Below are 21616 nucleotides of genomic sequence, written 5' to 3'. Positions count from 1 at the left end.
TCTCAAGGCTCTTTCAGATGCGATGGGATGGGTGGCGCTGGGCTCCAGGAACAGCCTGAACCCCGTGGTGTTTGCAGTTATTGGGAAAGGTGCAAATTGGCTGCCCTGCTGGCACGGGGCTGATTGGCCCTGCGGAGGGGCCGATCCGTGGGTGAGCAGATAGCCCAGAGTGTATAAAGAGGGCTGGGATGCACAGAGCCACTTGGGGCTGTGCACGGGGAGAGCAGAAAATAAGCGAGTTTTGGCAGTCAGGGTGTTTGGGGTGAATTAGCAGAGCAGGGTGAGCAGTCTGGTGAGGTCTTTAATGCTTTGGAGTTGAGTGTGGTGGATACGGTACAGCCAAAACATCTTGGTGAAGAGCTGGGAAGGACTTGGCGGGTGATTTTTGGCTAGAGGCTTTGTCGTGGTGAGCCCACGGGCAGAAAAACAAAGCCCGTGCCTTCTGAGTACAGAGGATGCTCTGGACGGAGCTGTGGCCCAGAGCTATCCTCCAAGGAAGGGAGCAGGGGAAGGTGATAGCTCACTACCCAGTGCAGATGGAAGAATAACTAAATGGAAAGAGGGAGGGAAGAGTAGGAGCTGAGACAGCCTCGAAAACACCAGCAGCATGATGGTGGGTGTAGCAAATGGGAGGGTGATTGCAGCAGGTGAGGAAGGTCTCATTAAGGAGGACTTAATGAGATTAAGGAGGACTTAATGAGATGGTAAAAGCCTGTGTGAAAGCTGCTAGTTCCCTTGCATTTCCTCTGGTGAACCCTTCCTGGTGAGTAAAATTTTTAAGTGTCCCATTGTTGAGTTTGGGGAATGGACTTGTTAGATGAGGCTAAGCAAAAGACAGTGCTGGGAGGTCTGAGAGCAGAACCTCTTCCAGAGCTTGGTGAAGTTAGGCAGGAAAGAATACGACAAGTTAGAGGATTGATATTGTTAAAAAGCTTTTCTGTGAAGGAGAGGTGTTGGTAATAGCGTTAGTAAATCACGCAGGCCGAGCCTTTGCAGGGTCTCTCCATCTTTTCTTGGTGTAGCGGCTGGGTGAGGATCCCACCCTGTGCAGGAGTTAACCTGTTACTGCTGGCCCAGGGTCAGCACCAAGCTGGGAAGGGAACAGGGTGAACAGGGTGTCTCTGCTGGTTGCACTTTGGTCCTTCCCTGCACATCTCCTGGTTTCTGCTTAGCTGCACGGGGCAGAGTTGGACACCAAAACTTTCTTCACTCTGTACATCTGTGTATGTGAGGCACAGGATCTCTTCTTCTGTTCTGAATTCGGCTTTAATGAGCAAGCCTGCCGTACACTGACCCATGACTAATTTGAACCCTTCCTTTATCTTCACTAACATGATGCGTGCTCGCTCTCTCCCTGTAGAGGAGCTGTAGCGTAGCGCAGTAATAGTGAATGGCAAGTCACACCAGGACCCAGTGGGCAGGACAGAGAGCAATGGGATGTTTGGCACTGTGTAGCCGGTCAATTTTCCTAAAATGACATTGCTTCATTGTTCAGTTCAATGGCTTTTGTCTAATGGAGAATCGAAGGGCAAACCACATCTGTAAGCAGGAGGCGATCGGGTGTTACGCAGGCTTTGCAGGACAGGCACAGCAAAGAGAAAATGCGAATGAAGCGAAAGATGCTGCTGCTGTTCTGTTTCAGGGCAGCGTTTGTTCAAATTCTTGCCTTTTCATCCAGCCTGAGATGTTTTTCTGTGCAGTGACCTGTTAAACACTGGCTATTCCAACAAGCCTCTCGCTCCTTTGTTTGAAGGCTGATAGGAGATAACCCTGTGCCCATGCTGAAGGCTGATGCAGCAGATCTCTGTTAATCATTTCAGACTGACCCGGAACTCAGAGCACTGCTAGAAACAGGAACACAAACTAAACTCAGTGGCTTTTTTTCAGACAAAGCTTCATGACTCAGGAGGAATGTGACTGTAACAGAAAGAGTTGGTGCCTATTTCCTGCAGACAGACAAGCCACAGTTAGGCAGTAATGCTTGATAAAACAAAAAGAATGCTGTCTACCTACATAGCCCTTCACATAGATAAGATGTGTACTCTGCTCTGGGGCCTTTTTTAAGGCTCTTTGGTTCCCAGAAGCGGGGAATACTATTTTCCAGATCACTATCAAGTATGGGAAAAAATCATAAAATTACTCTTCCTTCCCTTGATTCAGAAATGTGTTTATAGCTGCTCCGAGTTCTGCCTCACTAGCTGGGCAATGTCCAAGCTGGCATCTTCTGGAAACCAGACACAGTCATTCCCGAGGCAGGGATGGGAGGTGATGGCCTCCAGGCTGTGCTTGGTGCCCATGCACTGCAGAACATCCCAGCAGGCTCACATGTAGGGCAGAGGACGTCTTCAGGATGCTTTGTAGGACTAACTGTTGGGAGAGACAAAACATGTTCACAGGGCCGTGTTAGGATCAAATCAAAATGTTTCCCCAGCATGCCAAGCTTAATAATTCTTACCATCACATAGATTGGCAGAGGAGTATAATATCCAATTTTATTTAAAACAAACACCACTCACACAAACAAAAAAACACCACCACAACCTGGCAGAGCAGTGATGGATGAAGCTTAGGAGACTGGATGATAGTAGCATTTGTCTTTTCTCAGGTGATGCATGCAGGCTGTCATCCAGCCAAGCACGGGATGAGCAGCGCCCTTCACCTTGGCTGGACTAGGCGTGGATTTATTTATTTATTTATTTATGAACATTTCTTCCTGCCAGAGTTGCATCTGGATTTAGAACAGCAAATCTCTCTGAGCCTCTATATTCACACCCTGCATTTTTTCAGAATTCCTTAGATGATTGCTAATTGGATCATTGTAAACGAAATAAAATCCAGGTGCTCATTTTGGAGGAACTATTTGTAAACTCTTGGATAGCATATTGTAAAATTAACAAATCCCTCTCCGTTGGGACTTGAGATTTAAATTTACATTCCTCTGATCAGGAAAAAAAAAAAAAAAAAGAAACAGGAAAGAAATTGATTTGCTCTAAGAAAACAAAGGCATCAGAAGACAATCTTTTCAGTTCCTGGTTCTGTGGTTTGCTTAGGCAATGCCAGGAATTTGGGGCAGCATGAATCAAGTAGTCAGCAAATTCTGGGTGTCCCCAGGGTATTGAAGAATGCTTTTGGGGAAGGCTGCTAATTACATTATGGGTCATTGCTTCAATATGTGTTGTTTCTAGCTGTTCTGCCTTAAACTGCTCTGCCATGCCAGCCTGTAGTGAAATCCTGCGATGAAGACTGATGTTAAGAGAAATCTCTGCTGCTGTGAAGAGGCTAACAAAAAGCTCAAAGACTCCTTTTCCCCCAAACAAAATAAAACAAAGATTTTTGAAATACAAAGATCAGTGAACCTAAATTGACAGTGGGAACACCAGCATGTAATCAGAAAAATGCAGACTGGAAATGGTGGGGAGGGTGAGGCCCATTTTCTTATGCTTAGCAGTGCGAGTCAGAGATGCTCCAGAAACACAGAATGACTGCAGCATTGTGTCTCTGAGGGCACAAACAAGCTTACGGTCTCCCTGCTCACATATTTCAGACAGATGTCTTTGCTTTTTGAGAGTGCTACGAGCGGAGAGCTCTGCACCTGGCAGCTGCTCCAGGTTAAATTGCTCTCCTGCCCAGTTTTGACTGCTGGAAGTGGAAAAAGAGACAACTGATGAAGTGTTAGAATGCAAGAAGCAAATACTGTGAGCAACGGGGAAGCACTGGTGTGTGAATACTTAATGTGGAAAATACAGCTCATAATGGCAGAAACTGTTTTGAAATATTAAACCAAAAGTTGTTGGTTTTTCAGGTGCATCTGGTGAGAAGTCCTGGCAGCTGTGCCTCTCCTTCCTCTTTCATGGTATGTAAGTATCTGTCCAGGTGTTCCAGGCCTTGCTCAAATGCACCTTGTATGTTGCAGTCCAGGAATAAATAAATATAATTCAGTTATGAGAGACGCTGTGATGAGAAATACCTGATCTGTACCTTTACTCTAAATGCTAAAAATTCTGATCCGTATGTAATAAAGTGCTGTTGATCTTGGGCACACTGAAAAGCACAACTTAAAACAGCTTCTAGCCACAGAGCTAGGGGAAAAAGGGTCAGAAAAGGAAAAAGCTTTGGTGCTTGAGTATTTACTTGGAGGGGAGGGAGGAAGAAGGGACAGATGGATAACCCTGGCAAGAGCCTTATCCTGAATTTATGCAGGATGACGCTAAAGTTTGTCCAAGGAGTGAAAGTACACACAGCTTTTGTCATGGATGCTGTCCTGTGATAAACCTGGGCTTTTAAAGAGTGACTTAACCCATCCTCTTGCTGCAAATTAGGTAAAACACACATTCATTCAATTTAACCCAAGTGTTATGGGGGGGGGGGGGGGAACACGGGACTCCAGACAAATTGTGCATGCTTTGGACAGTATTTATAAAGGAATTGAGGGACCACTTTTTGCTATTGTTTTTGACTTTACAGAACATTTAATTCTCCGCAAGCACTGTTGGATAAGACAGCAAAAGCTGGGGATGGTGAAGCCCCTCCGTTGTGCTGGTGGAGCCCACAGCAGTGCATCCAGCCACCCCATGGGAGCAAAACCACAGACATCTGCCTCCTTATACCTTTCCGAGGGGGCTCTCGCACCCCAGAGGGGGCCGCCGCCCACCTCGGGTGGCATTTAAAAGGAGAAAAAACGATAAAAAAAAAAAAAAGCAGCTTTATTAACGGGAACCCCCACACACCCCCCAGCACCATCGCGGGGCCAAGATGGCGGCGGCGGGGAGCTCCCCTCAGCCTTAGGCGGGAAAGGCGGCGGGGGATGGGGGGCGGGGGGGGTGAGGGCGTCGCCTCGCGCCCGCCCCTCGCGCTCCCCCCCCGTGAGGCGCCGCCGCCATCTTGCGAGCGGCGCAACCGGAGGGGCCGAGCTCCGCCGCTGCCTCCGCCTCTCCCCGACCTCTCCGGCCGGGGCCGCTTCACCCGGGGCCGGGGGGCCGGAGCCGGCAGGTAAGGCATTAACCGAAGGGGCTCCTGGAGCTCCATCAGTCTCGCTTCAAGCGGCTGCGTGAGGGCAGGGTGCCCCCTTTCACAGCGCCCCCCCCCCCCTCCCCCCCCAACCTCCCTTCCCTCACACAGGGTCCGCCGCCTGAGGAAGGGGCTGCGAGGGCCTCGCCTCAGGGGGTTCTGAGGGAGCGAGCCTCTTTTTTCCCCCTCTTTTTCCCTTTTTTCCCCTTTTTTCTTCTCCCCAGGGCAGCCGGGGGCTCCTCGCTCCCTCAGGTGAAAGGGGGAGCAGCCCCCAGACCCCCTGAGGGAGGGGAGGGGGATCCTGAGGTGCAGGGGGGCTGGGGGTGTGCAGCCCCCCACCAGGAGCAGCTGGGGGACACAGGGAGGTGTGGGGCTGAAGGGGCGACCCTCTTGCCATGTAGTCCCGGGGGACACAGCCCTGGTTTTGGGGTATATTGCATCCCCTCGTGGGGAGTGGGGTGTGTGTGGGGGTCCGGTTTCCCCCCTCAGCCCTTGAGGATCACAGGAGCGGTGCTGTGGTGGTCCCAGGCAGTTTATCTTTGCCTCAGTGGCTGTTGGTGTGCTCATGCTGTGGAGGTGTAAAAGCCCGTGGAGGTGCAGCAGGTGGGAATAAAGCTTGTGGACATCCAGTCCTGTAACTGTGCCCATCCTCACGTGTTTGTGTAGCTGTGTGCAGCCCGAAAGAAAAGGTAGGAGTTCGTGGGCAGTGCCTGCATTGGATGCATGCATTCTCTTCCAGTCCATGTTGGCTTGGAAGACCTGCCCACCTCAAGCCAGAGAGGTTTGTGGTCTCACGTCCGTTTGTGGGTTCATGTCTTTACACCCCTAATAAAGTTTTTGTGAGCATGCTGTCATCCCAATACCCTTCTAAAGTTTGATACATCAGCGTTACACTGCAAACAGGGCTTCTTCCTGCCTCACACACAGTGTAGCCCACTTGTTGCTGCTGAAGTACATCCGCAAGTGAAGTCCTTGGCCTGTGGTTATAAGAAAAAAACATCTTTGGTGTTGCTTGTGAATGTCAGCATCGTATTGTGGAGTAAAATACATCCTGAGTGATGAACAGGAAAAAACTTGTCTTTCAGCACATTTCTTAATTCCCCTCATTTTCTTAATCCATGCAGCAAAGAGGTAACAACTGGAAAGAAATCGTCATTAAAAACCACCATGTAAATATTTCCAGTACTATCTGAAAGCCATCTTTATGTTGCTCCCATCTGATCATACAAGAAGGGTACTTCAGGTGATGTTCCAGATCCTAAAAGCATTTCTAGTACGTGCCCACTTTATTGGATTTAAGATGTCTTTAACGCCATTAGGGATGTTTGGCAGGCCACCTGGGAGCTGTGGAGGTTAAGCGTGTAGCGGAACGAAGGAAGAAACATGAGCTAGGAAATGGAATTTGATTTTTATTTTCCCTTAAATTGTGGGGAGCCTGGTTTGGGATGGGTATAGGTAAGCTTTAGACTGGATGTCTGTAACCGCTGCCTTTTAGGAGTTGGGTGTTGGTTTTATTTATTTATTTTTTCACAAATGTCTGAAAGTACAGGCAGAAATGAATTATTATTTTTTTTTAATGGTATAGGATATGGGATTGTGGTATTCCAGGGTAAGGTGTGTGTGTGTATATATATATATATGTATATACACATACATACATACGTAAGATAAGGATGTACCAGGAAGCCAGGTATAGGGATCCTACTGGGTTTAATGGAGTCAACAACTGGGCATTCAAATTCCATTGCTGAGGTTGTCCCTGTTCGTGCTCTTTCTGCATGTTTGGGAAGTTTTGGCAAAGGGCAGGTTTTCATTCACAGCAGCTGAGCATAGCACAACCTTCATGAAGGGGTTGGCGTTAGGAAGTTCCTGACTTGACCCTGGATCCCGACAGAGGATGAATTGGGTGCACTGCTGGGACTGGGCCAAGCCAAGCAACAGTATAGCAGGTTGCAAAGGTGGGCTGGGGTAGTTTTATAACAGAGCTAGCCAGCTGTTCCCCTAAGCATGAAAATTAAATGCTGTTTGGGAGCACTTGGTAGTCAATAAGCCTTCAGTTTTTTTTGAACAGCTACAGGTGACTTGAAGAATTTAGGTTTCTCCATAGGGAGATGTTTGCCAGGGAAGTTATTGATTTATCTGAGCTCCCATTCACTTTATTTTGAATTATACAGCTCCTATTTGATATTTTCAGCCCCCTACTTAATGCTAAAACGCTACACAAATGAGCTATTTATACATAAGTGAGGTGCTGCAGCCTTGGACTTTTTTGGCTGCTGGTAAGCATGATAGTTTCTTTTATTTGAACAAAACGTTATGTGAGAATAGGGCATGAAAATACGATGTTTCAAAAAAGAATAACAAGTGTGAAGATGGAATCCCATCAAGTAGTGGTGTTTGCTTTTATTTTGGGGGAAAATGTATAGATTTCCTCTTGATGTTTTTCTCCTGTTTTCACAGGAGAAATATTAGTATCAAAGAATGACAACAGCTGCTTCATCAAGTGGATGCCTTGTGCAAGAGAGCATTATTTACAGCTACCAGCTTTACTGAGCTCTTCCTTACATTTCATCCTTATTTGTAAGTTTATAATTTGTTTAAAAGAGGTGGAAAGATGCACAGCTATGGAAATAGATGCCTCTAGTCAATTTAGCAGAGAGTTAGGACCTAAGGGCTCTCTTGGCTCAGTTCTACCTCTGACTGGCTTTGTGATTTTGAAAGTCAGCATTGCTCAGTTCTAGAAAGGGTACTGGAAAAGAGAATCTATGCTGCTAGGTGATAGCCTGAGGAAAGCATTTAATAAGCAAATAAATAAATAACCAACTGTTAAGATATTGTCGAGGAGAGATCCTTTGGAGGCCTCTACTGAAGCGTTTTGCTGGTGGGTGTGTGAAGCTTGGGGACAGGAGAAGGAAGGCAAGAGAGGCACAAGTCTGTTCTTTGTGCCCCACTGCTGGGTGTCCTGAGCTAGCTTGTAAACAGTGTAGCTTGTGGGCCACAAACCTCTATAAGGATATCTGTGTGTGCTATTAAAATGTTGGTAAATAGTAAGAATGATGGAGAGTACAGGATTATGAGAAACCCTTCACTGTCTAAACAGAGAAAATGTCTCCATTTTTGATTTTTAAAGCTTTTGCTCTCTTCCAGTCTTCTAGGAGTGGGAAGACAACTTAGGTTTGATGTTTTGTGTGCCATCAACTGAAATTGGGGCCAACATGAATATAACGAAGGGAGGACTGGTGCTGTTTTCAGCTAATTCCAATTCATCATGCATGGAACTATCGAAGAGGATTGCGGAGTAAGTAAAACCTGCCTGCAGGGCAGCTTGGGATCTTGGTGCCATTGTAAGGGGACTTCTTTTAGAGAAGACTGATTTCTCTGTTTTGTGGTAGTTACACGGGAAAGCTATCACAGCTGGGATGAACATCTGGTGTACGGTATTGTACAGCCTATTTCAACAGGTCGATAACAAAGAAAGTAACTTGTGATTAAGTTTTTCAGTGACAGGTTGTGGTTGTCTGCAGTATGTTGTTGTGAATGCAGGAAAATGAATGTTTGGGTAGCGTTAAATACCCGGGGCACGAGTTTTCAGCATGTTCGCAATCTCCTTGTAACAGAGTTTTCATAGGGGCAAAACTAGATCTGTCCTCATTATTCGTTTTAGATGGGGACATCTATTAGCTTTAAATACATGAATAGCTTCAGAAGATATAGAAAGGCATCATGCCTCCGAAGAACTTGGGCATACGTACCTATCATATTCCTTCCTACTTTTTTTTTTTTAGTGGTGATGGGCTGTGCTAATATTGAAATGGAATAAACACAGCAGAAACTCAGATTTCCTATTCACTCCAGACTGACATTTGTCTATGGAAAAGGATGCTTTAAAAGTGGACTCTTAAGCATTGTGAATGTTTGTTGTCATCTGTCTATATAGATACAGAGAGAGTGCAACTGGTTTTAGTGTTTGGGCTTTCTTTTCCTGTTTTTCTCCTCAAATATGGCATTTTCAGTAACTATCACAACTGCTTTAATGGTTTTGCACTTTAATGGGCTTTGCATTCATTTAGCCTTTCATTTTCACTTACTGACTTCTGGTTCTAATTTTTCTTCTCCTGCAGGCGATTAGGGGTTGAGATGGGGAAGGTTCAGGTTTATCAAGAGCCAAACAGAGGTGAGCATTTCACGGGCAGAACTGGAAACTTACCTACCTACAATCTGCCTGTATCACTGCCCGTTTCTTGATTCCGTTGCATCTTGCTCCTCACATCTTACCTACTTCTCTTAACAGAAACACGAGTGCAGATCCAGGAGTCTGTGAGAGGGAAGGATGTGTTCATCATCCAGACAGTTTCAAAGTGAGTAGTTGTTGAGAGACACTGTACAAGCGTTTTGATGTGGACCATCCATAGGAATGCTTCTGTTCTAACTTTTCTTTGCATATTATGTATGTGACACAGTATAATAAGCTTAGATTAATTATAGAGGCTTCTCTTTGTGTGCTTTTTTTTGTTTTGATACATGCACAAAGAAGACTTCAATGTAAGCCAACTTCTATTTTCATTTTCAATGAAAATGTCAACGAAACTTTCCCCATGGTTTCTGTGTTCTTTCGCTAAGTGCATTCTTTTGCTCATGACATTCTCTTTAAATTCCTCCCTTTTCAGCTACCATGGCTCCAGCACCATCACAAAGCTCTAAATGTAGGAGGAGCATTTCCTGGGCAATATGTTGTGTGACTCAGAAAACAGTTTTGTTGTTTTTGTGAAAAGAACTTTAAAAATACAGACTTTTTTTTTTTGATTTCTAATCGCAGCAAAGATAGTAGGTCCTTTAGTTGATGACTGGTTCTCATGTATAGATACCCTCTGTCTTCTCATTTAGATCAGAAAATAGATGACAGTTAGTAAATATTTAGCCTGCTGTTGGCTTGAACAAAAGAGAACTATGTTGTAAATCTGATTTTTTTTTTTTTAAGGGTTATCGATACTGAAAAATACATCTATTTTGCTTTGTGAGCAATAGAAATAGATGTTGGAGATAAAAAATATGTTGTAGTTTGTCACAGCAACATGCTGTATTACCAAAAGCCTGAAAATGGAGTATGCTGAAAAGTGCTGAATTGACCAAAAAAAAAAAAAAGTGAAAATAATAATGAAATGTAATTCTAGTAAAGAATTAAAATGCTGGGTACAGGACGCTTACATCCTTAGGTGTGCAGCTGGATTTGCAATGAAGATCTCTCACACTGTAATACAGTGAAGTAATGGATGTAGATGTTGTGTTGAATTCAGCTGCAGGATTTTTATGCATGAATACAGAACTAGACGCTTCTCATTCCAGGGATGTGAATACTACGATCATGGAACTCCTGATCATGGTGTACGCTTGTAAAACATCCTGTGCCAAAAGCATTATTGGAGTGATTCCTTACTTCCCATACAGCAAGCAGTGCAAGATGAGAAAAAGGGGCTCCATTGTCTCTAAATTACTGGCTTCAATGATGTGCAAGGCTGGTAAGAATGCAGGTTGTTGTGGAATAATCAAGGAAATGGGGGGTCCCACGGGCAGCGCTCAGATCCAAAGAGGTCTGTGCACAAGGTGGGACTTTGTTGAAAAACTTTGCAGTTATTTTTAGTAAGTTTGAAGTACGCATAGAATATAACTAGAGATGTTTCTAGATGGTGAGTTCATTTAAAAACAAATACATCTCACAACATCCATTTTACATCGCATCCTACTGTACTGGCAAGATGAGTCTGCTGCTTTGGGCTGTGCTATCCCTCCCTCATAATGCTGTTCTTGGCCTTTCTTACATTTTTGAGCAGTTGTACTTTGTCATTTCTAGTCTGTCTGTCTTAGCTGTTGAATATTTTGTTTGTCCTTTACATTTGAGTCGAGGTGGGAGAATGAGTTTGTGCATTTTCAGCCATTAAGACACTTTATTTCCTGCTTCTTTCCTTTTGCTTTCCTTCCCTGGGAAGAATTGGCAGTTAAAATGAACACTGCGATCGGGTTCTTATTGTGAGAGAAGAAATGTGGCAGTGATTAGAATTTGGGTCCCTTTCTGAGGAGTTCAGAACTCCAGTGTTTACTGTGTCCCACTATGTGGTAGAGGACCATTTATCTTGTTCATGGTTCCACGTTGTCAGGTGTAAATGGAGAAGGAGCATACCTGCCTCAGTGTGGCACTACTGCTTCAGTTATGGGGATTGTTCTCAGGTGCTTGTTGAAGACACAGTAGCGATTGGGAAGCAGGGATAACCCTTGTGTATTTAAAAGGGACATAGTTACTAGGCTTACTGAAAGCATGTAGCATAATGTTCTTGTTTTAATGTAGCTTAGAGAGTTTGTTCTGAACAAACTTGTTAAACTTACTAGAGAAATAAAGTGTATCTGTTATTGCTCACTTTTCCTGACCTGCTTCTTCATGCGTCTTTTTTTAAGGACTAACTCATCTCATTACCATGGATTTACATCAGAAGGAGATACAGGGCTTCTTCAATATTCCAGTTGATAACTTGAGAGCATCTCCATTTTTACTACAGTACATCCAGGAAGAGGTGAGGAAGGCCTACTTTACGCTGTTTTAATTATTTTTTGCAACGTCTCAAGGCTTGTGAAATTCCTGTGAAAAGATTAACAATTCAAACAGAATTTTAAAGGGGGGAGGGTCATGTTGGGGCAGGAAGTGGTGTGTTGGTTCTTTTCCTTCCCAGAGAGGCCTGATTTTCCTTTTCATGAAGAACTGGCATTTTATTTTCCATGTAAGGATGCTGTTCTGTCATCTTATACATATCCTGCTAAGTAATACATGTATATAAAAGAGCATTTTTCTATTCTGAGTATCCTCTTCCTTTTCTGTTTCCAATTTCCTTGCTATTTACAGGATGGAATGCTGGTGTAGGTGTAATTTATATAGCATTATGAAAATATTTTGCAGGCTAACTCGTAAACGATGAGAGCCTATCCATCCTAATCTGAAAATAAGAACAGATGACTTCTGTTGTGGGGAAATCTCCACCTGCTGTTTGTTCAGCATGTCTTGACTTGAGGGAGCTTAACTTCTGATGTTCTGTGCAGCCATTTCTCCATCTTTGAAATGGATATTACTTTTATAAAGTGCTTTGAGAAGTGCTACTGATAGATTCATGTGGACAAATTGTGCAGTTGGTAATTGTAGGTGTAAGACGTGGATTATGTCTGCCTAATCATCATTTGGAAGAAAGCAAATCTTTTCCTCCTGCTGAGAAGAAAACGTATAGTTTGCTCTTACTTTTTGAACTCAAGCATTTTTGTTGTAAAGAGAGAGAAGTGCCTTAGTTTGAAAAAAGAAGGAAAAAAAAGTATTTTTTATGATACTTCTAAAAGTTTGTTGGGGAATCAGTTACCATTTGAATGTGTCATTACAATTTGTTTGGTAATTTGTCTGTCTGAGAAAGAGGGAAGATGATAGAACAAAATTCCCGGCTCTGGCTTTGCCACAGTCATTCATCTTGTGCACCAAGACAGAAGTATTGCATATTGTAATCAATATATAAGTTAAAAAAAAAAAAAAAAAAAAAAAAAAAGTGGAAAGCCAGATATGTAGACTGAAGACAAGTTGTGTTGTTGTATGTTACTTGAACCTGTGGACTATGGTAGGTAACAAGGCCACGTTCCCAGTTTAGTCTTTAAGCACATCTTGATACCCAAAGTCTTAACGTTTTAGGAAGATTTGCTGCAGCTTTGAGTCTGGCTCTCCTGGTGCTTTCTAACAAACGAACGTTCACAGAGCTCTGCTGAAGTATGTGTAGAGAGGACTTAAAAGATCCTTTCAGCTTTTAATTTCTTGATTCCTCTGCTTGTTTGTGAGATGACTTGCTAAAACAGAAGTTGACCGAACCTACCTGATCACACAGGATATGTGCTAGCAAGTACTTCACTAGCCAAGTGATGTGTAGTATCCCTTTTGTGAAAGATTCATTCCGTGCTGCTCCGGAAGAATTTAGTATTCATCTCAAGCTCCCGGTGACAGCAGCTTGCTGCAAATCTTGCACTGTCAATACCAAAGGATGAAAAATGTTTCAAGGGGGAGTTGTGATGGGATATGTTGAATAGCATGAAATAGAGTCAAGCTTGATAAGAACGGAGGTCACTTACAAAGCACTTAGCTGAAAGTTGAGAGGATGAGGCCGTACAGTCGTTCCCTGTCAGAAAATTATGTGTAGGTGTGAAGGGAGTTATTTGATTTTCTGGGATGAAGTCAGTCCGATCAGTGAAACTCATTTGTGTACGGATAATTTGGTGGTTTTCCTTTGTATGCCTAGCAAATATTTATAATTAGTGTCTTCTGTCTTCCTTATGTGTACACGTTAAGCTCAGAGTGACTCGTTAATCTCGGAGTGACATAGCTCTTTGTTACTAGGAGCTGTTGATGTCTTGCTGTCTCTCGGATGACATTTCTGGCTTTCTGACTTCATTTCGAACAAATTTGATAATTTGGCAGGGGAAAAATGAGGCAATGATGTCTGAACAAGATCAAAGCCTTTATTATGTCAAATGACAGGCCCTGCCTTGTCCATACCTTCCATCATGCTAATCTTCATAGCCTGTTGTTTAACTAAGCATTTGTAAAGGACAGAACATGCTGAATTCCCAGTATTGTAGGTGGAGTTGGTAGCACTGCGGATTATTAATGCTGCCTGACTCGTCCTCTGAAAAGCTCTCATTTTCAATTGGTTCGGCCCCTGCCAAAATTCAGAAGTTAAATCAGCATGGGAAAAAATTCTTTCAGATAGAATGCTTTTGGAAACACTCAGCAAGTATGGTGTGCGTTTGAGGATGAGGCTGTGGAAAAACTTACCTTGCTTGTAGTTGTAAAAAATGAGTATTTCTGTGTTTTGGAGCTGTTATTTAACGTCCGGCAGCAAGAGTGTGAGCTCCATGTCAGGGTCCTGTCCCTCAAAATTTATCAGGTGACAGCTCTAACAGATCTAACGTTTAAGAGGCTTCAGGCCTGCAATAGTGGGGTTCCCTGGGACTGGATGTGCTCTGCAGGACTTGCGAGTGGCTGTGCATTATTATGACAACTGCTGCAAGACCAGACAGGTTCTGTGTGTGCTGCGCTCTGGCACAGAGTGTCCCAGGGCAGTGCAGTGAGGGAAAGTGCTGAGTTTGCAAGGAAGGGGCTGCAGTGAGATACTAAAGTGAGCCCAGGCTGCTGGTGGAAGGTCTGGAAGTGCCAGCAGTGGAGTGACAGCTTGTGGCTCCTGTATGGGTGCAGTGAATGTAGAATTTTTATTCCTTTTAATGGTCGCTGTAAGGAGTCATATGATGTGGAGAGGCCAGTCTTTTTTTTTTTGGTTTACTTTGAAAAACAACCCTGAAATGAGGAAATGGATTAAATGCTGTGTTTTCAAGTGATTCAAGACTGTTGTGTGCATGCACCAGACAACTTAAGTCGAACAGGAAGCTTTAGTTTTGATGGTTTCCTGTTTTTTAACATTTGCCTGCGTAGTCCATACGTTCTTCTAAGGTGGTTACTTTTGTGTGATCTGTACATAACGTGGTGTTTGGGAGAGGTACAACTTTAAGCTAAAATCCGAATTTGCTTAATATCTGAATTTCCTGAGATGTGAACTCTCAATATGTACCATGGATTCTTGAGATTGCTTTCTTACGTTAGGTAAAACATTAAATGCTTAAAATTCTTTTGGCAAAATGAAGTTTTGATTCTTACTGAGTTGAAATTTGTCTGAAGATACGAAGTAGACATTGCTATCTGTTATTTGCTACAGATACCAGACTACAGGAATGCTGTAATTGTGGCCAAATCACCTGCGTCTGCAAAGAGGTGGGTACAATCTGCTCTCTTGTGTTAGAGCAGGAAATCTCTATCCTCATTTTGTTCTTAGGGTCGAGCGAAGGACAGATATTTAACAGTTAAAAGATGCAGCCTGCAACCCCCTGCCACCTACACTTCCAGATGTGCAGTTTTTACATCATCACAAAATCGTAATAAATCTAAACGGAGGTTAAAAAAAACAAGCTGATGTGGTAAATCAGTGCAGTGCTTCTGATAAAGAAGCTATTTAATTACATGATGTAATACTGGTGTACATTTACGTTATGAATTTCCTACCGTGAATGAAGAAAAATCACTAGAAGTGGTACACCACTAATCCAAAGTAATTGCTTAGCAAACAGCTCAGAACGTGGTTGATCAGATCCTAAGTGTGGCTGACTTACAGCCTAGCGTGGTGGAACAGGATTTGATGGTTGAGACTGCTTTCCTTGTGAAGTTCTTGTTGGCCAAACAATTGTTCTTAATTCCTGTAGCTTTTTGGTTCGCTTTACCTAATCTCTAGAATTGTACCGCTCCGAGAAGGTGGTAAAGAGTTGGATGATGATTTAAGAGAGAATTTATTTGCTGTGGTGACAAACTAATAAATTGTTGAGACATTACCTAGTCTTTGATGCCAAGGAGTCATGATATTCTTTGTAAAAGGAAACAATCATTGTTTTATATAGTAAATCCAAAATGCTTTACTTTGTAGAAGTACAGTGAGGGGAACAAATTGCCATCTTTGTTTCGCAATGGTGGTACTTAAGTGATTTTTTTTCTCTTTTGGCCAATTACTTTACGTTTTCTTGTCTTTGTTTCCTTTATTTGGTGTCAGTATTGTCTCTTGGGTGTAGGCAGGCGTTTGCTGAAGCATTTTCATGCTTGTCAAGTAACTGTGTATGCCAGCAAATGACCTCACTTGAGTTGCACATGTATAGGAAAGGAGACTTTTGCAGGAGAGCATCCCAGAGCTGTGTTTGTACAGCTTCTTCACGTGTGCATGTGAGCATTTCAGAGTAGTCTGAGGGAGGTGCATTGTGTTTGGACAAGGGTGGCGGAACACCTCGGCCTAATTAAGGACAAGCTTCACAGACGAATGTCTGCTTGTGAAGGAGAACTTACTCCTGAAGGAGCTTCTGAGCTTATTGGAAAATGAATAAATCATTTTACTGTTGTTTTGAACTTTATTCAATGTAATATTGCATATTTAAATCATTACTGTAGTTTCACTGATACGATTACGCCTTCGAAGTCATAACTCTTAAATATGCATGGAATCATAATTTATCTGTGTATTTAACTTCTTGAAAAAAAATAACTGTATGACAACCATAGGGCAGAAGATTCTCCAATTTTAATTAACTGAGCATCACAATGAGCAAATAACTCGGTGGAGTTGTTTGGATAGTGAAGCCAGGCTTAAGGTTAAAGGAAGTGATTCAGGCCACGGGTCCTAGATACTAAGGCTAGAACAAAGTGACGTGCTGGTCTCACTTTGACCACGAGGAGAGCAGGTCGCTGGTGCAGGCTAGATGCTGAGCTCCGGGGTGTGCAAGGTAAGGTAGGGCGAATGTCACTGCTGCATTTTACTTGCTGCTTGCCATGTCCGGGTTACGAGTTCTGTCTGAATTTCCCATTTTCCTGACTCTGCTTTCCACACTCATCCAGCTAACCTTAAACTTCATTACCTAAATTCCTAACTTCAGTCAAATAAATGCTGCATGGCGAAGGAACTTTTTGTAAGTTTGTAGAAATCCGAGCTGTTTAAATTTCAAGAGTAGCTTGTCAGGCAAAATGATTTTGATTTCTTTTCTGTAGGATATCCAAGGTTACGTGTGAGAAGGTCTGGGATATTGTCTTACTTAGTCCACGTCTTGCTAAAAATAAATAGATGAATATTTGTTTTCTGTTTTCATTTGAATATTTTTTCCTATTTAATTAAATATAGGCAACCCGGACATCTAGGCTATTCTTGGTGACTGTTAGATGAGACCAGCTAAAGCATGGGATCTCAAGAATGCTGAAAGCCAGGAAATGTTTTTTGACTGCTGGGCAAAACAGAAAGGAATAATCAGATTTGTGTGACTTTGCGGCATTTGCCCTGATGCTTGCAAGGCCAGTGTGGATGCTTTCAAGGTTATTTCAACTCTCACAGGGCTGGTGAAAACAAGATGCTGTGGGATAGGTGATTTCTTCTAGGTATTTTCTTATGATTTTAGGATCATTTTTTTAACCCTTTCTCTACAGGGCACAGTCATTTGCTGAGCGCTTGCGGTTGGGAATTGCTGTCATTCACGGGGAAGCTCAAGATGCTGAGTCTGACATGGTGGACGGCCGACACTCACCACCTACAGCCAAAAACGTAGCTGCTATTCATCCCAGTTTAGAGATACCCAGTAAGTAAGTTTGTGTGTGAGAGTATTCACCTATTGCTTTTTGTGCTTTTGGGAGAGGGGGACAGTGATGGCACCGTCAAAGAGGAGCGATTCTTTATAAGAACATGAGGAAGGGGAAAGGTTACTATTTTATGCGTTTTGTCCGTAGTTTTAGTGCTGGGATGGTCGTGAGATCTGTGCCCTGCGTGGGAGGAGCTGTGCCACCACAGCCAGTCAGAAGAGCCTGTGGCAGAGAGGCCACACTTTTGCCAGTTGGCTTTAATGTTTGAGTTTTGTTCTGGGACGCAGAGCTAATAAGCTGAGCTGAGCTGGCTTTGTGTGGAGCCGGATCAATGTCATAAGCCTTGACAAGGAATCCTTGCTGATCGTGGGTGTGACCTGTAGCTGTGCCAGCAAAACTTCATCGCATGAAAACCTAGCTTGGGTTTCAGTAGGCTGATTGAACTGGTTGTGCCTGCATGCCGCTCTCTGCATGTAGTTAATACTTCTTCACTAAGCTTAAAAAAAAAAGTATTAAAATCTTGGTGCTTTTCCCAGCAACACTGTAATAGTTGGAACAGTTGTCACCTCACTTCTTGCTAAAACAGTGGTGACCCATGCAAAGCTGACATTTCCACACTTGAAGTAAATTGTATAAACCTTCTTTTTTTCTTTTTTTTTCTGCCTCTGTAAAAAAAAATTTAAAAAATTGCCATTGATCAGTGCTGATTCCCAAGGAAAAACCACCCATCACAGTTGTTGGAGATGTAGGAGGAAGAATAGCTATCATCGTGGTAAGTAAGATTCCATAGCTTCTGATAAATGATACTAAATATGCTGAAGTTACAGAAATCAAGTATATTTTTGCTTTATCAGCAAATGAACTTTGATGGTGGGCTTTTGAGACTGCATTTTTTCTCTCATGAGGCAGTAGCCTGCACATTTACTGAAGCTGATTGTGTGAACTACGGAGTGATGTTCCAGTAGGTTTGGACACTCTGTTTTTCCACTCTAATGCTTGCCATCGAGCTCAGGTGTCTGAAGAACAACATGAGCGAAAATGCCCATTTTGCACTAGATGTAAACTGTTAACATTTGAAAAAGATTAAATGTCATTCCGGGTGCACTGCGTTCATTATCAGTAGGTAGCTTAAGACTACACGTTGGTCTGAGAGCATGTTGAATCTTCACTGACTCAAGAATGTCTTGTTTTGACAGGATGACATTATAGATGACGTCGACAGCTTTCTTGCTGCAGCAGAGACCCTCAAGGAGAGGGGGGCTTACAAGATCTTCGTAATGGCCACGCATGGCCTGCTCTCGTCAGATGCTCCCAGGCTGATAGAGGAATCTGCAATCGACGAAGTAAGCATGAATTCTGAGTGGCTAATCAGGTGGTCTAGTTGGTTGGTTTATTTTTTATAAGAGCAATTTTCTCCCGATAATTCTTAAAATATACTGGCATTAAGAACTTAGGTGGGATGTTGCTGGGTTTTGGCTTTCTTACCGTTGAATTGTACACTAGAATATCCCTAAACTACAGCAGTGGAAAACCAGGGAGAGCAGAGAGACGACAGACTGCTGGTATAAGCAGACTTTTCCCTTCAGTGTGGGGGATATTTTTGTACCTTCCTCTGACCTTAGGTGTCAGAATGAAAGGAGGGAAGGATATTGCCATTAGTATCCATGGATACGCAGTATAGCAATGCATAGCTCTTCCGAAGATTTGGATCCTGACACTAATGTAAAATCTTGTTCTGTTATCAGCAAGGGTGGCTTCCTGGGGTCTGGAGGACAGACATTCCCTTTCGCAGTTCTGATATGGGAGGTGGAAAGCGTGAAGCTGTTAAGACTTTCTAAATTTTTTTCTTTCTGTAGGTGGTTGTTACAAACACGATTCCCCACGAAATACAGAAACTCCAGTGCCCTAAAATCAAGACTGTGGATATCAGCATGATCCTCTCAGAAGCCATTCGCAGGATCCATAACGGGGAGTCCATGTCGTACCTTTTCAGAAATATAGGACTGGATGATTAATGCTTTTTAGTCTAAAGAAACACCCGGGCCAAACTGGAAGCGAACAGATAAAGAGCTGTGAAGCATCGTGCTTATCTGAATATTTCTATTGAGCCACTTTTTGTTTCCTCTCGGTTTAAGTATCAAGGTAGAACAGTTTTTAAGAGCAATTTTTTCTTTGCAGTTTTTTTTTGGGGAGGGACGGGGAGGGAAGGGATAACATTTTACAAAAAAACTGTTCTAGTTGCTTTTAGGTTAGTTGCACTATATACATAGTGGGGGGAAGAAAAAAACAAAAAACAAACACAAAACACTTGAGGCAAGAATTTGGCTTCTAAATTAAGCATTCCTTTTCCAAAGCTGCTTGCTACAAGTGCTTTAAAAGATAATAAAATGAAGTGACTGTATAATATTTGCATTTTAAAAGCCAAAAAGGTTGTACTGTTGTATGCAGTTAAGTGATTTTGTAGGAGTGCTTTTATAGAAAAGCATATGAAATATGCACCTGTATTTATTTTCTGCGACAAAGAATAAAGATTTGTTTTGTGTGAGCTTTCTAAAAATGTTTGTACAATAGTCACTTGTCTTCTGAAGTGTCCCCCCTTAAAAATGATTTGCAGATCCTGTGGTATTGAAAGAAATCAGGAGGTGAATCGATTCTTTTATGCTAATGTGCTACTTGGGAGTGTAAACAGGATTCGGGCTTCTCGGCAGCGAGGAAGATAACATCTGTTTTGCTTGTTGCTGTGCTGTAACACCTGCAGACAAGGAGAGGCTGCTTTTCCTTAATACCCTAATGCTCATCGTCGCATTTCAACCCGTCTTTCTGCCGAGCAGTCTTGTAAAATGCAAAATACACGCAACCTTTCAGCAGCCACCCGGTTTCTGGGGACTGTCACGAAGGTGTCGATAAGATTTGTTGTAATTTGTCAGGTTCAGCGCACCTGCAGCGTGCTGCTTCGCTTCAGGCTATGTGCAAGGAAATTAAACCTGTGGCTGGGTGGCAGGGGACAGTGAGGACTTGGGAGAATTTGGGAGTTTTTTTTTTTTTGGAGGGGGACAATTATGGAATTGGGAGGGTATCATGCAGGGGGGATGTGAAGGCTGGTTTTAATGGCCTTTGATTTCTGCTTGTGGAATCGTTTACCTGAAGGATGGGGCTTCTTGGGATGGTTTGGGGATTTGGTTGGCAGGGAAAGGTGGTGGCTGCTCTGTAAGGATGGAATATCCAGAGGTTCCAGCTGATAAATCCAGCTCATCACAGGTAAATGGGTTTTCAGAGGTTTGTACTTGGGACCAAATTCGTGGGATGCGTGTTTAAAAAACAAACAAAACCAGCCACAGTGTGGAATTTAACCTGTTCAGGGGTGTTTTGCTAGGCTTCCCTGGGTGCCTGCTTGGGATGGCCTGCTCTGAGCTTCTCAGAGGCTGAACGTCCTGGCTTGTGGTGGGTTAGTGAGCGTTTTTGGGGGGTTGGTGTCTGTTGGCACAGCCCCTGGGCTGTGACTGAAAATCCTCTGTGCATTAATCAAAGATCTATGGACTTTTCTTGGTACATTCAGCAAGTGAGATGAAAATTTTATTCAAGCAACTGCTCGCCTCTGTCCAGATAACGCTGTTTTCATTCTTTGAGCTTATTTTTCATCACAGCATTGTTTAATTTTTTACATTCTATCCCTCCGAAATGTCAAGATGCAAGGCTGTGCCTGGTTATACTTTACTTACGGTAGGTTACTGAACAGTTCCGTGCTGTTAGGAGATGCACCAGGCTGACACATTAACACTTGTATGTACTTTGAAAGTGTTAATGCAGGCTGAATTCCAGCAGAGCAGTGAGGGAGAACTTTAATCCTTCCCACAAGGGTGCAAATCCACAGGTGGGGCCATCGGTGATGGTTTCAGAGAGGAGAAATCCCTCGATCCATCTCAGTGGTGTGCATGTTTTCTGAATGAATCCTTGTGACATGTAGTTGGGGAGTTGGTGAGTGAGCCAAGCATCCAGTGCAGAAAACAGTCCAATTACTGAACACAGGGAAACTTTAAAGTATTATTTCATGCTTGTTTCAAGCTGAATTTTGGAGACTGGCTTCATCCCCACGAGCGTTTCTGCTGGTCAGCCTTGGCTGGCTTGCTGAGGCTCCACAACTCTGTGCTCGATCACCGATTTAGCACATCACCCCCCCACCTTGGGCTAATTCAGCGCAGTAAAATTGTATTGATTAGGATTAAAGACTTTGAAACTGTCGTGGTCATAAGACAGGATCGCTGGACCTTTGGCTTTCCTAGCGGGGTGGCTGGAAGGGAGCGAAGCGCGTGTGACTTCACTCGTGTTTTTCTGGACTCTTGCAGTACAGCGTGGTCCTGCAGGGTTACCCAATCTGTGTGCTTTTCT

General features: G+C 43.3%; 1 protein-coding gene across 6 annotated transcripts; it reads left to right on the top strand.

Moving 5' to 3' along the window:
- Positions 1-209: 209 nt before the first annotated feature.
- Positions 210-19787, top strand: PRPSAP2 (phosphoribosyl pyrophosphate synthetase associated protein 2). 6 transcript variants are annotated; one of them, XM_084536405.1, is made up of 14 exons: positions 210-763; positions 3803-3857; positions 4465-4989; positions 7468-7587; positions 8155-8305; positions 9129-9181; positions 9299-9365; positions 10351-10523; positions 11455-11570; positions 14787-14842; positions 17081-17229; positions 17932-18002; positions 18427-18573; positions 19087-19787. In XM_084536405.1, exons 5-14 carry the CDS (start codon positions 8187-8189, stop codon positions 19243-19245), a joined length of 1110 nt encoding a protein of 369 aa, XP_084392531.1. In that variant the 5' UTR covers positions 210-763; positions 3803-3857; positions 4465-4989; positions 7468-7587; positions 8155-8186; the 3' UTR covers positions 19246-19787. The 6 variants fall into 6 exon arrangements, with proteins under 6 accessions (XP_084392531.1, XP_084392535.1, XP_084392534.1 ...); XM_084536409.1 differs by lacking the exon at positions 4465-4989 and having other exon boundaries at positions 3803-3853; XM_084536408.1 differs by lacking the exon at positions 4465-4989.
- The last annotated feature ends 1829 nt before the right edge of the window (positions 19788-21616 follow it).

This window comes from Aythya ferina, assembly GCF_964211825.1.
Source record: "Aythya ferina genome assembly, chromosome: 15".
Lineage (NCBI taxonomy): Eukaryota > Metazoa > Chordata > Aves > Anseriformes > Anatidae > Aythya > Aythya ferina.
Note: the sequence above shows the minus strand (reverse complement) of the source record. Positions and strands in the feature narration are given on the sequence as shown.

What these genes read in the sequence shown, in the direction of transcription:
- PRPSAP2 (XM_084536409.1), top strand. Translation starts at nt 8,187, where the DNA reads ATGTTTTGTGTGCCATCAACTGAAATTGGGGCCAACATGAATATAACG. An exon ending in TTATCAAGAGCCAAACAGAG is followed by an intron (nt 9,182 to 9,298) that starts GTGAGCATTTCA and finishes TTCTCTTAACAG; the next exon opens with AAACACGAGTGCAGATCCAG. An exon ending in TACAGTACATCCAGGAAGAG is followed by an intron (nt 11,571 to 14,786) that starts GTGAGGAAGGCC and finishes TATTTGCTACAG; the next exon opens with ATACCAGACTACAGGAATGC.